Below are 16,406 nucleotides of genomic sequence, written 5' to 3'. Positions count from 1 at the left end.
ACACGATGCTATCGAATTCCGAATTTAGGGATTTAAGCCTCATCGAAGATGAGTTTATTTACTGCTTTCTTCTTCTTTCTTTTTTGTGTGTTAGTTCGCTTCAATTTATAAACAAAATTGGAAAATTGATGTGTATAATATTTATTTATTGTCTATACTTTTTTGAGTAAATATTATTATCTGTCTATTTATGAATTGTAGGTGTTTCTTTTTTTAGCTATTGACACAAATCTCACATGGAAAATGCAATGTTTTTAAGGGAAAAGTCAAAAGTAGGTTCAAAATTCAATGTTTTGTCATGGGTGCATCATGATTTATCTTAGTTTATGATATCAACTAATTCGCTTATAGTTTTAATGAAGTTAGGTTTCAATGAAGTTCATTTTTTTTTCCTCTTTGGACCCATATAAATAGGCAAAATATACCTTGTAATTTATAATTTTTAAAATAATTATAATGATGAGGTTTTGAACATTGAATTATATATGCTCGGTTCGATGGTTCAAAATTTGAACACGCAGTCGCTATTTTACATATAAAACCAAACTTGTCCATAGTTTGATCAAGTGAATCAACAAAATCAAGCCCATATGTCCAAATCTATTAAGTTTTCAATTGCAACATGCATGCAATACATACATAAGTGATAGGTAATGGTTGTAATTACTTATTCAATATTAATAATATTTATTTTATATACCTAATTACAATTTGGTTCAATTTAATATCTATAATCTATAATTTGGTTCACAAATAATTTTTAAACACTTTTTTATCTGCTAAAAAACCCACATTTTTTCTTAAATCATAATATATTCAGCTAACAAAATCAACCAAATTTAAAATATTAGTTCATTGTTAAATAAATAAAGACGTGTATACAATATGACAATGACTCGTCATCATAACAAACAGAAGATGATCTGTGAAGCTTGACCATTTTAAAATAATCAAATTGAAACATTCAAATATGCCTGATTTGAAACTAGACTAAAGTTATAGGACCAATCATAGGACCAATTGAAACTCTATGCACATACCATAGGTACTAAATTGGTAATCCAACCCTACCGTTTGTACAAACGATATTTGACAGCTAATTGATGTTTTGAAAAATGAAAAATAAAAAATAATCTCTTTTTATATATTTTTCTCTCCTATTTATCTAAATTTTAATGGTAATGAGGTAAGTGAGGGATGGCAAGTCAACAGCTAAGTATTGTTATTTTGATTAAAATATTATTTGGGTGTTGTACTTTAAACTTTGGTTAATTTTAATCTTTATACTTTAAAAATGTTTATTTTTGTCTTTTTACTTTGAAAACTATACCATTTTAGTTTTTTTACTTTTATATTTAATCTAATTTTTTAATTACAATTTCAACACATTACTACATTTATTATATTAGAAAATACTTGGCTCCATAGGAAACAAGCTTGTTCTCACCACCATTAAGTGTTTAACAATTAAGATAGAGAAATGCAAAAACATAGGCTTGAGTTGCCAAATTTTCTGTCCTTAAATCAAGGATTTTCAATATTATATTTCTTGAAATGTTTTTTTTATTATTAAAATATATTATAATTATGCCGTCAATAAATCATTAAAAAAAACGTAAAGGAAAAAATAAAAGTTGTAAGAAGAAAAAGACATTGGAGGGGATGATCATAGGACCACTGACGGCGAAGAACAGGAGGAGTTAATGGTAATTTTAATCGAGTCCGTTCCGTTCCCCCATTTCAGCACCTTTCATTTTTCAATCTCCCCACGTCAAGTTAGCTTTGTTTCTCAGACAAAATTTAATGTGTATCGAATTTCAAATCTTCTTCGCTTTTCACTTTTCACTTTGCCATTTCTCTCTCCAATGGCTATTTGAACCTTCCGAATTCTTCAGAACGCGTTATCTTCCCCTGAATTTGCATGGCAGCAACAAGAATTTCCAGATCGCGAAGCTCTGAATTCCACAAACGCCAACATTCTCCTCCTCAATCTCTCCTAACTTCATCTCTAACGCTTCTCTTCATCTTCCTTTTCCTCTTCCTTTCCGCCGCCGCCGCCGTGCCGAGCAGCTCTTCCATGGCTTCCTTGGAGCCGCAGAGGCGTCTGGTCGAACATTCCTCGAGCAATCCGCCGAGGAAACAGAGGTCGGACTCGGAATCGAAATCGCTCCGGCGGCGGAGAGACGATCGTCGATTTGAATCGGCGGCTCACGAAGTTCCGAGCGGTCCGAATCCGATATCGAACTAGGCATCGCCGATTTCCGGAGAGGAAGGTGCAGTTTGAGCAGAGATGTGGAAGTATTTTTGTAAATTAACGGCGGCGGAGGTTATGGATTGCACTGATTTTTCGTCTTCGTGTGGGATTCTGATTAACGATTGAGTTCGCCATTAAAGCTACACTGCTGCATCTTCCTTTTTTTTCTCATCCCCCTCTTTTTTGTGGTTTTTGTTTCGCTCTTCATATGTAAACATATACAGAATTACAATCGCATGAATATATACTATAGATTGCGAGGAGAAATTCTTGTGTTGGTTTAGAAGCGAAGAACAATCTCTGAGTTTACGAATAGAGATATCAATGTTGTGAAAATTTTGTTTAATTTGGTTAATCTGGTTGTATATCCTTAACATTTTAGAGTGGGGATTCAACTCTCTAAATTTGAGGAGTGGTCATGATATCTTAACTCCAAGTTTAGTTATTTGGTATAAAATTTTTTAGAAAATAGTGAGCTTTTTAACAGGAGGAATTTTATGGCCGTTAAATGTTTGACGGGAAGAAAAATGCAAAAACAAACCTTGTTTTTTTTTTTTAATACCACTGGTTGAATGATTTAATAGTGGTGGTGACAATATTTGATCTAATTAATATAATATGTAGATTTATACTACTCTAGATAATTTTTCTTGTTGTTTTCCAATGTTTATCTTTGTTTGTTTGTTAGTGGCATTGTGTTTCAATCCCCAAACAATTTGTCCATTTCTATTGCGTTCATATATTTTCGAATAGAATTCAAAAACAATTTCAAAAGGTTTAAGTTCAGCATTTTTGTTGCATTTTGGTTTACTTTAACCATGTACGATGTCTTAATATTTTTCATGCAATTCAGGTTTCATATACGAGTCTTGGAGCCTTTTTTGGGTTAAGGACAAGTTTGTGAGAGTTCGATATTGACCAAGCTTGTCGTCCTAATAATTTTGTATAGTATTGGATGTTTTTTAGTTTGAGAGTTTGACTAGGGAGTGGTGGGATGAAAAAAGTATTTTCTGAATTCATGCGGTTTAGTAACATGTAGAAATTATATAAAATTAAAAAAATACTTGTTTATAGATTACTAAATCACGCAGAGATTTTGGAAAGAAGTTTTATACATAAATAAATATATTTAAAAAATGAAAATATGTATTTAACATCTGACTATTATTCACCATAAAATCCTTCGAAACACTCTTTTTCCTTTATTTATTTAGAAAAATTAAACATAGTCCTATATATTATTGTACATTTCTCTATTTTATTTGTAAAAAAAATAGTAGTAGATGGTTTAGCACAAGTATTGTTGCTTTGGGTTGCATGTGAGTGGTGAAATCTGAGACGTCTGATTGGCGGGTCAATCGCAGGAAAATTAAATGGGAGGGGGAAGAAAAATCAGAATGGAGGGTCCGGATTGGCAGGTGGGGCAGAGGTGTAAGATTTGTCTGTACTGCGCCATGCAGCAGATTAAATCATTAAATCATGGAGGGCCTTTTGTTTTTGTTTTGGCCTTTGGCTTTTGCTTTGTCCTCTCTTTCACAACAAAAGCTGCGGTAACCAATGTTTTTGTTTTTATTTTATTTTATTTCTTCTCTTGATATCGATGAGTACTTAGGTCGGTTTACCCGCAACTCGACTAATTTTACGTGACAACTACTTAATTCTACAATATTGATACCAATAAATAGATAAGAATTAATTTTTAAGGTGGGTGCTCAATTTCTCATCTTTCATTTTTTGATTCTCTCGTCTCCGTCTCTTTTTTCAAATTGAAATATTTGATTCTTAAATTATAAACTTAACGTCTAAATATTACTTCAGTGTACTTTCAAACTTCATTTTAATCCCTATTAGTTTTTCCTATACATTTTTTAAAAAATGATAATTTTAATCTTTATTTACAAATATTTAATACAAATTTTTATCTCTGCCTTTTATATCTAATTAATAATTCTTTCAATTGTTTATGTTCCGTTGAATTCATGAGTCTCGTTATGACTTATGTCCCTTCCTCCCTCTATACTTTTATGATTTGAAAATTTAGTAGTTCTTGTCCATTTGATTAATCTTTTTTTTTTCCTCTCTTCTGCATGGAAGTCCTTATCATTTTAAAATATATTTTTAGAAGGAAAGAAACCAATATCACCCTATTTTTTTTAAAATATAAAGACATAATATGAGAGAGAGATTTTGATAGTTTTTTAAATATATATTTTCCAATATACTATTGTTATGAACTTCATATAATTCAACCATAAATAAATATGCTTTAAAATTATAAGATGTATTTCTATATATATTTCATTGGAGGTTAAACGGAAAGTGCATTATAATTAGCAAGGAATGACATTCTCTTGCTTGAAAAAATATCTTCTCTTGAGTCTAAATTTTCACCATTATCCTAATAAATAAATAATTAAATAACTATTTCATCTGCTTTCTAAAAAGTCAAAATTATATGTCAAAAAATTAAAAAGATTACTCGTAATAACTATTTTAAGATAGATTATGTATCTTTACTCTGTAATCTACTTTTAAAGGTATGCTTGTTTCCGGTTAATTCAAATTCATATAAATTTTTAGATATAAAGGACAAGAAAAATACGTATTTATTAAAGAGGAAGGATGTTGAGGTCAAAGTTTTGTTGGTCCAAAAGGAAAACTGGGCCTAATGGGGGCTAGATTTCATTTCCCGGGTTCAAGAGCCTCCTCAATGGTGCTGGTTTATTCTTTCCAGCAAGAAACCAGCATCAGATGAATATTCTTGTTTATATCAAATAATATTGATGTGAGCGATATATTATATGGATATTGAACACAAAAAAAAAATTAAGTCATTTGCTTCCTTCAATGACGTGTCCCATTCACTACAGTTACGTATCAATTACAGTTGAACTACGTTCATGTTGGTACCTCAGTCAAAATATTGCAGAGATTTTCCACGAATAAATTTAGAATTGTTGTGTAATAGATTAAAATCATACAAAGTTATAAGTAAATAACTTAAATAAGTTTTTTTTGAACCGGATCTAAATTCTCCATCACTTCCCTGCAGTTCAAACTTTTACCACTTCTTTTTTAGTACAACATGTTTTGAGAGGGATTCGAACTCACAACCTCTTGGTTGAAGATAACTATGTTCGTTTTGACTCCAACTTTTACCACTAATAAAAAGCTCTGGTACAACATCTGCATTGCAATTTGTCCTAAAAAATTAGATTAATATGGTTCAGAAACAGTTTCTCCAAAATTCTACTTTTATGAAAATTATTCTATTAATTTCAATGTTAGTTATCTATCAAAATAATTTGTAATAGTCCATTGTTGATGACATGTAAAACTAGAAATGGATAAATGACATAATATCAACATTCTAAACAAAATGTAATAAATAAATAACAATTTAAATGGGTTAAAATACTAATTTGTATACATACTTCAATCTTGTTTCATTTTTGTCTCTGTATTTTTAATAGGTTTATTTTGGTTCCTATACTTTTAACTTTGGTTCATTTAATTAGTTCATGCACTATAAAAATGTTCATTTTGATCAATGTACTACTAAAATAATAATTACTTTAGTCTATTTTTGTAAAATTTTATCACAATTTCTACACATAATAAAAACCCTACAAGTAACGGTTACATTTTAAGAAAAATACTGAATATAGTTTCGTGTTGAAATTGTGATATAAAAAAATGAGATTACAGATAAAAGTAAACAATCAAAATGGTCACTTTTTAAAAGTAGAGGAAACAAAACGAATATTTTGAAAATACATAAATAAAAATTAACATTTTAAAAGTACAATATCAAAATGAAACGAAGTTGAAAAACACATGAACCAAAATGATATCTAACCTTAAATTATTTGAGCCTCATTGTAACTATTTTGTATTTGGCTTAATGTTTTTAAGAATTAAGATGGTAAACAATACTTTTTAGTCGTGTCTTTGTTTTGTTAGGTGCTTTTTACAAACATGTTACCCATCCAAAGTAGTTTTTTAAGAACTTATTTCTGTTTTTGAAATTTGACAAAAATTTTAAATACATTTTTAAAGTTGTGAAAAACTTACTCGTGAAAATAACATATCTTTTCTAAAAACATAAAACTAAAAATGAAATGTTCTTAAAAATTTATTTTAGACATACTTTTATATATAAATTATAGATATAGATAGATTATTTACATAAATAGGTATTTAAGTATGACTTAAATACCCATTTATGATAGGATCGTGAATTTAAATCTATACTTCTACATGTTATAAAAAGGACAAAGTAGATAATGAAGTTTCACTCTACTAAAGCATTTTCTTTAATCTCGATTAGACAATAGCTTAAATATCCATTTACGATCGCAGGAATCTATACTTGAATTTAAATCTATACTTCTACATGTTATAAAAAAAAAGGACATAGTAGATAAAATAAAGTTTCACTCTACTAGAGCATTAATATCCATTTACGACCGTAGGGATCTATACTTGAACTTAAATATATACTTCTACTTTTTATAAAAAAGGACAGAGTAGAAAAAATGAAGACTCTACCAGAGCATCGTCTTTAATCTCGATTAGATGAACTCGAGCTTTAGATGTTGTACTTAAATAAATTAATAAAAAAAAAACTAGGACAAAAGTACCTTTTTGCCCTTTCGCGCTTCCTTCTGCCAAAGCTGCAGAAAACCCGCTAAAACCCTTCCTAACCAATAAACCCAGCCGCCGTCTACGCCGCGTCAAGGTTATGAACTTCCCGTCGACCTGACGTCATTTGGTTCTTCTGTAACGATTATGGCTTTTAGGGTTCGCCGACTCAAAGAAATTTCTAGGCATTTGTCCCGAATCTCCGGTAATCCTCCGGCGAGCCGTGTCCTGCTCTTTAAATTGGATTTTGTTCCAAGAGCGTTATTTTCTCGGTTGCATTTGATCATGTCTTCGTTCGTTGTTGCGCTTAGTTCTTTTTTTTCTTCTTCTTCGCACCAGGATATTCTCATCAGCATCACCGTAGTGATGCTGTCAGCTCTTTGGCATTGGCCGTTGCTCCATTTCATGCATCTGAAGGAATCAATAAAAGGATTGTAGACGATGGACGTCACTTTCTGCGGTATAATTGGGTTCATATGTTCACATCTGAAATAGTTTTAGTTTTTGTCTTCATGTTCGTACTCTATTAGATCGTGAAATGTTTTTTATGTAGTATTATTTTGTGGAACCAGCTGTTTAAATTCCTTCTACGAGGGGGAAGTTCTTATTTGTAAATCTCATCCGGAGCCACACCTTTTGTAACAAAACCCAACCTATCTGGCCTCTAAATAAACAATTCCCAGGGATTTTCCGGAATACCACTTTTTGCTCGCTCTGTTAATAGAAAAGTGTGTTGAATAATTTTTGCTCGGGCCATGAAGATAACATATAGCAATGAGCAAAAAGGAAGGGCACTTTGATCTTGAATAGTGCTTTCACCTTGGAACTTGGGTTGGTTAAGTAGTCCTATTATTTGGTCTACAATTGGTAGTTTCAATCTTGTTACTTTTGGTTGTCTGTCTGACTTATATTTGACAGTCTTTTTCAGGTTTTCCACTACAACAGAGCTACAATGCGAGTCTTCTGCAGCAAATAATATTTTATCCTTCATTAAGTCAACCTTAGATGAGTCCGAAGGTCGTGCATTTTCTCTTTTCTTTATATCTCTTATTTTCTATCAACACTCCTTTCCCCCTTGTAAAGTTCGGACAGCCAGGTATCTTCTTAGAGATGATTAATCTTCTGTTTCATTTAAAGAAAAATAATCGTTATACATCTTTACATTTGGGTAGTTCATAAGTTTAATTTTATTTTGCTAGTTTTTGAGACATATAAGGTGCTGAACTGCAGCAACACAAATCATCAAATTAGATTCATATTTCAATCAATTGAAATGAAGGATTTTGTCACGATCCATTTTGTGTGCTACTGTGCTGATAAGTTCTCAAGTTTACTCCCAGGGCATCAATTTTCACTATTCAGGAGGAAATAGTCACCTTTGACACCAATATTTTATGTGACTACTAAACATGCTAATAAATGGCCAACTTGAAGCTGTTATGATGTAGCAATCCTATACTCATTACCAAGGCATTTTTTTCATACTTTGTAATTCTAGACCGACATTTTTTTTTGTTGGACTATTATATGCAATAGGTTTTTTGGTTTGTTGACCTGACCAGGTTCTTGTTTCATTTACAATATATTGTGTTTGCAGTTAAATGTATCAAAATTGGCTACTATATTTGATATGACCAAAATGCAGCGTAACTTCTGTTGGTACCTTTTCCTCAAACTCTCTCCTATTTATTTGTTTTTGTGCAAATGTGCAGGGCCTAACCACCGTTGGTTGAATACATATGATGGAAATAAAGGACTTTCAGAGAAGGATGGTATCTTCTTAATTCTTGCCGATCAATTTCTTGCAATGGCAAGCTCTGAATCTGTTTTTCTGGTTGAAAATGTAAAGTTCCTTCAGCACAGGTAATGGAAGTCCACATTCTAGGTGCTTACAATTACAGCAAACTGACTTGGGGTTTTCTTAAGTATTCTTATTCTTTGTTTTATTTGTTCATTTGCTAAGTATTAGTGTAATGTCTTTATGTTTAGGTTTCCTCAGCTTCATGTTATTGGGTTTCAGTGTTCCAGTTCTCTATCTGCTGCTGAAAAAACTGACATGATCCAATTTATAATGAAGGAATATGTTTCGTTTCCCATTTTGTTGTCCAAGAAGGATTTTGAGGTGAGGTTAAAGTGTTGCTTTTTTCTGCCTTATGCATGTTGTTAGATTGGGATATAGAATATGGGATTGATGATTCTTGCTCTTGGGGAATGATTGGTACTTGTATAACATTCTGCCTCAGTTGGATAAATGTTATGCAGCTATGATGTGAGTAAGCATTTTAAAGGTGGTGGAATTGCATAAGGATGAAATTAGTTTGTTCTTGGTCGTTTTAGGCCCTACTATTTTCGTTATGCTCATGGCCCGCCCACCCACTAATCTTCAGGGAGGCTTTGCCCACCCCGCCAACTTTTAAAAAGTAAAAACAACAAAGATTATAAATTATCAAGTTTTCCATCTAGAGACTTGAACCCAAAACTTGTAGAGGATCTTCAAACTCCAGAGGTCTTACCACCATGGTACCCCTTGGATACTCTAGCATCGATTTGCTGATATATCATTTTGATCGACTGGCATAATGTTCTTAAATCGAATGTTCTTAAATCTATCATCTTCTATGAGATATTGATTTCAGGCCTTTCAGTAGGGGTGTAAGTGGGTTGGCTAAAATTGAAAAACCAACTGATAAAATGGAGCTCAATATTAATGTAAAATTTTTGCAGTATGATCTTGAAATGAAGTGATGTTCCCATTTGTTCATTTACCACCATAAAGTTCGTCATTTCTTGTGAATCTTATTGTTTAATATGAGACCGACTCACTCACTTTCTGATATAGTTGAAAACAGGAAAGAGATGAAAGAAGAAAGAATTTTTTTATACACGTCAATATTTTTAAGTTTGCAATGTTTCATGCTCTGCAAATGTACTAATCAACCTGTATCAGTGTTTTAAGTTTTGCATGCTCGAATTGATGTCCACTATAATGAAAAAAAAAAACTCTGGACGAGCATATTTCCAGAAAAACCACTCTTGAATTTTGTAGTCTTTTCTCTTTTTATGATTATCTGTGAAACTATATTATTTTAAACCATTATAAATCTATTTTCCTTTTTTTTTGAACATTTATTGCAAGAGTAGCATTGTTGGCTGATTCAGTTTTTAAATCATTGGTTCGTGCAAATAGATGGCGAGGGGGCTCTGTTATATTATCTCCAAAAACTTCAGAAATCCTTTACTCCTCTATGAGAGGAACATGGATCCTTTCACTATGAGGAAAGGTATACCTTCTTTTATTTCTCTATGTGCTTTTTCCACAACATTATTTTCGTTATGGTTGTGTCTGGATTCTGGTCATTTTGATGTATTTTATTCTTGTAGCCATATTGTTATTTGTTTATTTTGGATAAGAGACAATTCAGTGCAAATACATCTATATTTGTTTCCCGTTACATCTTTGTTTATGTAAATAGTCATTTAATGGATGCATTCATCATGCATGCATACATTTTCCGAATTCCTAGTGTGCATTATTTTCTTATTATGCACATCCAGCTATCGAGGAGTTGCAAGAACAAGAAAGTGAGAAATTTAGTCAGCCCAATAATGGGAGAACCACTTACCTAAAGCAGGCGGAGATCACAACAGAACCATATTCATGTTCATTCATGCAGAATTTTCTTCTCCACTTTCCAGGTACAGCTTTCACTTCTTACAGATGGTTTGCTACTTACTGTTGGTCTTTAAGCTCCAAAATTTCTTAAAAACCTTCTGTCTTTAAGCATTTCCTTTGTACTTAGAGATGGGCTATGCATTAAACAGTTTTATTTATTTATTTATTTTTGGGGCGGAGGGGGGGATTTGATTCCTTCAAACTTTTTGTTATGGAAACTATGCCTTTCCCTTATCATCTACTCCACCAAGTACATATCCCTGGAAGTGTAGCTTTTCTCTTTAACAAATTAGTTACTACCACTTCGAAGATTCATTATTTTTGTGGCAATCAGATTCTCTAATTTCTTAGATAAATTTCCATTATCACAGGCTGTATATCTGCAGATGAAAAGGGTGGCCGACTCTTCCTTTCAGACAGCAATCATAACCGGATTATCATATTTAACAGCAATGGGAAGATTCTGGACATTGTATGTTTAATTTTGATCCAACACAGTATTCTTTGATGTTAAAAGAAAAGCTCCATCTTCATTTATTTATAGGAAAACCACTTTCAGGTAAAAAAAGAAGCTAATAGTTGATCTTGCACGTTGATAGTGATGATATAAAAGTTCCCCTTGAATCAATAGGTTTCTCTTGAGCTGCTCTGACTTCTGTTTAATGCTAATTTTCTTTCAATTATTTTGGACTTGTACTCATGTACCTTACCTTTTAAATTCTTAGACAGACTACCGTATTATTGTAATAGTTAGATTCTTACATTTTTTATATGTCAGATTGGTTCTTATCCAGGTTTTGATGATGGAGAATTTGAATTGGTCAAATTAGCTCGTCCAGCAGCTTCCTTTTATCATGCTACTCAGAATTGCTTGTATTTTGTGGACTCTGAGGTATGCATTTGTTCTTAACCACAATTGTAGTTCAAGTCAACGTGAGAGAGCTATCAAATTTGCTTTAGTCTAGATGTGTGGATATATATATATATATATATATATATATATATATATATATATTTATTTATTATTATTTTTTTTTTCATAAGAAACAAAGATGATATTAGTATCAAAAAATGAGAGGGGGGAGACAACCTAAAGGCGGAGGGTAGAGAGAACCCTCCCCTAAAGACTATACGATCACAACTCTCCAATCTTGCAAAATCAAAGGATGACTGTAGTTACAAAAAACCTTCTTGTGAATAGTAGCCCCACCAAGAAGTTACAAAAAACCTTCTTGTGAATAGTAGCCCCACCAAGAAGCCGTATGCTTGATATTCACAGATCTACATGCTGGCAGTATACTAGATATTGTTCAATTTTACATTAGTACTAGCCTACAATCCTTGATAGTAAACTTAGCTGCACATTCTATATTCTAGTCAAGTCCAAGATAATGATAAAATGACATCCACGTGTAGGAGATGAAAAGATTGGGAGATCTTTCTACAAAAGACAATACTATAAAATTAAAAGCACGTTTTATTTATTATATATATATATATATATATATAACCATCATGGGATGATTCAAGTGGTCAATGAGGGCCTTTGTAAATAGTAAAAAGACTTAGAGGGAATGAGTTCAAACCATGGTGGCCACCTACCTAGGATTTAATATCCTACGAGTTACCTTGTCAACCAAATGTAGTAGGGTCAGGCGGTTGACCTGTGACTAGTCAAGGTGCGCGCAAGCTGGCCCGGATACACGGATTTAAAAAAAAAAAAATATATATATATATATAATTTAGGATTCAAATTGATTGGTGCTGCACTAGTTGGAGATATATGTACACTTTTCCATTTAAATGTTTTTTTTTAATTAGTGACTACAAATAATGTTTCTGTCTATATCTATTTTAGTCGTTTGTTCCTAAAAATGCATCACCGTACCTGTCTCTATTAATTTCAATGACATTAGTCAGGTTCTCTCTCGCTGGTTCTAAAAGTCTCTTAAAATTTTTACCGTTACTGGATGTTGACTATCCAGAACCATGCTATTAGGAAAGCTGATTTGGACAAGCGGGTTGTGGAAACTCTCTATCCAGAAAACTACTCGAGTAAGAAGAGTACACAGTTATGGAGCTGGATTATGGACAAATTTGGTCTTGGAAGTAATGCTGAGAGAGAATTAGAAGACTTCAATCCGCAGTCTCTGATGTTTCCTTGGCACATCATTAGATATGTGGATGATAGATTATTAATTTTAAACCGCAGGTAGAATTGGAAGTGCAATTCATTATTTTATTTTTATTTTTTCACCTAACAAGTGAATAGTTCGTTGCAGTTTGTACAGTATTTTTTCTTGCTGTATATGGTACCATATATTCCTTATCTGAAGACTGAAGTACAGTTCTTCAATACGACATCACATTCCATATGGATTATGGTTTCTCATGATCTACGTTGCTTCTGTTTCATTTATTTTACAGTCTTCAAACACTATGGGTCATGGATTTGGTGTCAGGAAAAATTATTGAAGTTGTTAGAGGTACAGTCTAGAATGTTATAGATTCCTTTCTCAACACTGATCTTGGCTGCAAAATTTATTTGAAAGATCTATGTTGTGAATAGGCCTTTCAAATATCATGGAGACCTATGGACAGTTGATCACAGACAAAGTGTCTGTTATGAAACAGATCCCGACTGGTTGGTTGCAGCGGCTAAGTCATGCAAATATTGTCACAGGGGGGCTACCATACCTGGATCTTTTATCTTCCTGTACACCCTTCCAGAACTGCATAATCATTTGCGACTCAGGTACCAATGTTTCAATTCATGAATTGTGTTTTTGCTGCTTAACCTACCATCTTTTGCTAGTCTATTTAGCTCTCTTACTTCGCTTCTGAAGTTGGACAGGTGATATTGAAATATCATAGAAATTCTGGTGAGAGCTCAAGCTTCCAATTTTCAAATTTTGGGGTTCTTGGATTACCATATTGGTTTGCTTCACCTCCGGAGAAGGTCATAACCACGTAAGCGTATTTACTCGATTGGGATGTTTGCTGCTATCTTACTGAAATGCACATAATTTATTTACTATCGACCTGGTTATTGAATGTGGTTAAAAAGGGCACAGGCCATAAATTATTAATTTGTATTCTTCAAACTCTTCTATCATTATCATCATAGTACTGTCACGCGTTTAGTCCTTTCTGGGTTTGTTTTGTTTTTAACCTCATTAACCTTTTGTTTATGCATTTTTGTTGATACTGCAGTGCTGATAGCTTTCGAGGAGCAGGGATTGATCATCTTCAGTTTTTCAGACTGCTGCCTGGTACTTTCTTCTTGGAGTCGGAAATGTTAGATTTGTGATTTCTTCGGTAGTAGTTTAGTTCAATGGCAGTTCTATTCTAGTCTAGTACAGCTTCTGCTTGGACCTGATTTCAAAGCCAGGAAGTTTTTTTCGTGTTGCAATTTCAGTCTTCATTGTAGTTCTAGTATCTCTCATCCTTTATATAACATGCTGAAAGAGAATCTTTTATATTTTTGCATACTAACTTCATGAGATTTCTCCTTGCACAGGTAAGGTTGGTATACAGATCAATGTTGATCTGCCTGCTGATATTGAACTTGTGGAATCATTACAAGAAGACAGCATATGGCGACAAGCAAGAGGAACTGCAACTGAAAGCTTAATTGTCGAGGATGTAGCTGGGCCCTCAGAAAAGGTAACCTTGCTGCACATCTTTTGTTCAAGTGAGATTTTCTTGTTTTAGAATATCTGTTAGCTTTGGTATGTTGTAGGTTGGTTCTGCTCAACAGTGGTATGATGAGTTGGATAGCCTAGCCTTTTCACCGCCAGATTCAGAAATGGTGGAAGATAATACGAGAACTTCTAATCATATAGGAGACAATAAAGTGCAGATTGAGTGTGCTGTCAATACAAGTCCTGGAACTAGCGAGGTATGAGTGCCATGACGTTAGACTATTATTCTTATTAATATTCCTTCTGTTACTTTAGGAAACAAAGATGTATCATTAAATTTTTCTTGGAAGAGAAATGAAAAAGGAACTGGTACTGACAACTCCTATGAACTACAATAGATTAGCTATTGTTCCTGTGTATGGGTTGAAAGGATAAATAATACATTGACGTAGCTTTCCCAATTGGACACATATTTTGGCATCTACCAAGAAGACTATGGTCCCAAAACAAGCCCAAAAGAAATATTTCTTATTACAAAGGGTAGAAACGTTACTTACTAGCTTCTGCCTATTGGATCATCAGGACACATTTTAACCTGATGTTCCCGATAAAAATGGACTACTGTAAACACGTCTAGCTCATAAGTTAAATGGACTTATAAGGACCATAGAATATTCAAAGAATCAAGCTCCAAGCTCTTCTCATGTATAATTGTCAAATTTCTTCCTATTAAATAGAGTAGGGTTTCGGGATATCTGAAGGGTAGATTGAGCAAGTCGCTCTATTTAGTAATTAAAATGGTGTCAAAGCCCCTCTGTAATTAATAGCTCACATTTGCATGGTTTTTGTTACTTTTGGAGAGAGGTTTACCTTTTCTAACTATATCAGTAGAAAGTGTTTCTTGTATATACTAAAAAAAGGGGGTTAGGTATAACAATATTACCCCAGCCTCTTAAATTGTCGTAACTCAAAAAGTAGGTATAAATGTCTTAAGATGGGGTAGTTTTCATCTAGTTTGGTCCGCTCCTCTTCACCTCACCCACGACACACACAGGCACTCTCTTTTCAGTCGATTTTGACAAAAAAAAAAAAAGAGGAAAAATGGAAAATTTTCTCTAGTTTTAGGGGAAGTAACATGAAGTTCTAACTTTGCCGTAATTTGGAAAACAGGTTATAGTTTATGCTGCCCTGTATTTAAGGCTGAGAAGAAACCAAGATTGGGAAGGCAACGAGGAGAAAGATGCAGAAAGGATAGCAGGTTTTTTGTACCCAAGAAATGGAGGGAAGATAAGAAAAGAGTGCTGCATTCAGTTCCTTTTAAAACGTAAAAGGTATTTGAGAGAGCTCATTTTCGTGAAACCTCTTCATGTCAGGATTAAGTTGGATTCTCTCGATCACCCTAAAGCTGATAATTCCAAAGGTATTATCCTCACAGACTCTTCAGTTGAAGTCAATCTATCACTTGCCTCCCAATAACCATAAATTTATGTTGATGCTCATGTTTCATGTTGTACCAAATCACCGACTGTAGTCGGTGATACTTGTTCTATTTATTTGTTTTCCTATTCTATGTTTATTTTTAATGAAAAGTCGAACTTCCATTGAGAAGAATGAAAGAATACTCAGGTAAACAAAAACGAAAGAACAACCCAACAAAAGGGAGCCATGCTAGACGAATGGGCTCCAATTCTTATTATATAGTTATTCAATTGTTCTATGGTTATTTGGTTAACTTCAATTTGTTTTCTTTTACACGGGTATTAAAATTCCATTGTATTATGCTCATGGCCTTTATTAATTTCTAGAGGCTTTATCAGCTTTGGGAGATGAGTGACTAATGTTTTGGATTAATTTAGGATGTTGGTGTATATCTTGATCGCTTGCCGTTAAAGCAACTCAAGGAGATAATTTCAATTTGTTTGAACTAATTTGGCTAATTTATAGAGAAATTGAGTTATATATATATATATATATATTCGTATTGACAGTTTGTGCAATAACAGTCGTCGAAGTTATCATCTAACAAGGGGCTAAAATCTTATGAATTTACGTACGTTTGAAATTGTCATTTCATGAAGTTATTTTAGGTACGCATGAGTTAGTTTAAGCACTCATGCAAATAATAAAAATATTCAAATTACATATCATCAAATTATTCAGAATTATTTAAAAAATAACTTATTTCCATTTG

At 32.9% G+C, this 16,406-nt stretch overlaps 1 protein-coding gene across 3 annotated transcripts; it reads left to right on the top strand.

Moving 5' to 3' along the window:
• The first annotated feature begins 6,905 nt into the window (after positions 1-6,905).
• Positions 6,906-15,967, top strand: EMB1974 (NHL domain-containing protein). Of its 3 annotated transcripts, none has more exons than XM_022303949.2 (17): positions 6,906-7,103; positions 7,238-7,358; positions 7,827-7,915; positions 8,611-8,761; positions 8,888-9,020; positions 10,086-10,179; positions 10,454-10,594; positions 10,943-11,043; positions 11,350-11,463; positions 12,557-12,783; positions 12,999-13,057; positions 13,141-13,326; positions 13,418-13,541; positions 13,785-13,843; positions 14,092-14,237; positions 14,314-14,472; positions 15,386-15,967. In XM_022303949.2, exons 1-17 carry the CDS (start codon positions 7,046-7,048, stop codon positions 15,689-15,691), a joined length of 2,268 nt encoding a protein of 755 aa, XP_022159641.1. In that variant the 5' UTR covers positions 6,906-7,045; the 3' UTR covers positions 15,692-15,967. The 3 variants fall into 3 exon arrangements, with proteins under 3 accessions (XP_022159641.1, XP_022159642.1, XP_087982104.1); XM_022303950.2 differs by having other exon boundaries at positions 6,944-7,103; positions 7,817-7,915; XM_088125978.1 differs by lacking the exons at positions 6,906-7,103; positions 7,238-7,358 and adding an exon at positions 7,491-7,729 and having other exon boundaries at positions 7,817-7,915.
• Positions 15,968-16,406: the final 439 nt, after the last annotated feature.

This window comes from Momordica charantia (assembly GCF_013281855.1).
Source record: "Momordica charantia cultivar OHB3-1 chromosome 6 unlocalized genomic scaffold, Mcharantia_2.0 BLBB01000006.1, whole genome shotgun sequence".
Classification (NCBI taxonomy): domain Eukaryota; kingdom Viridiplantae; phylum Streptophyta; class Magnoliopsida; order Cucurbitales; family Cucurbitaceae; genus Momordica; species Momordica charantia.
Note: the sequence above shows the minus strand (reverse complement) of the source record. Positions and strands in the feature narration are given on the sequence as shown.

What these genes read in the sequence shown, in the direction of transcription:
- EMB1974 (XM_022303949.2), top strand. Translation starts at nt 7,046, where the DNA reads ATGGCTTTTAGGGTTCGCCGACTCAAAGAAATTTCTAGGCATTTGTCC. An exon ending in GTAAAGTTCCTTCAGCACAG is followed by an intron (nt 8,762 to 8,887) that starts GTAATGGAAGTC and finishes CTTTATGTTTAG; the next exon opens with GTTTCCTCAGCTTCATGTTA. An exon ending in CCGGAGAAGGTCATAACCAC is followed by an intron (nt 13,542 to 13,784) that starts GTAAGCGTATTT and finishes TTGATACTGCAG; the next exon opens with TGCTGATAGCTTTCGAGGAG.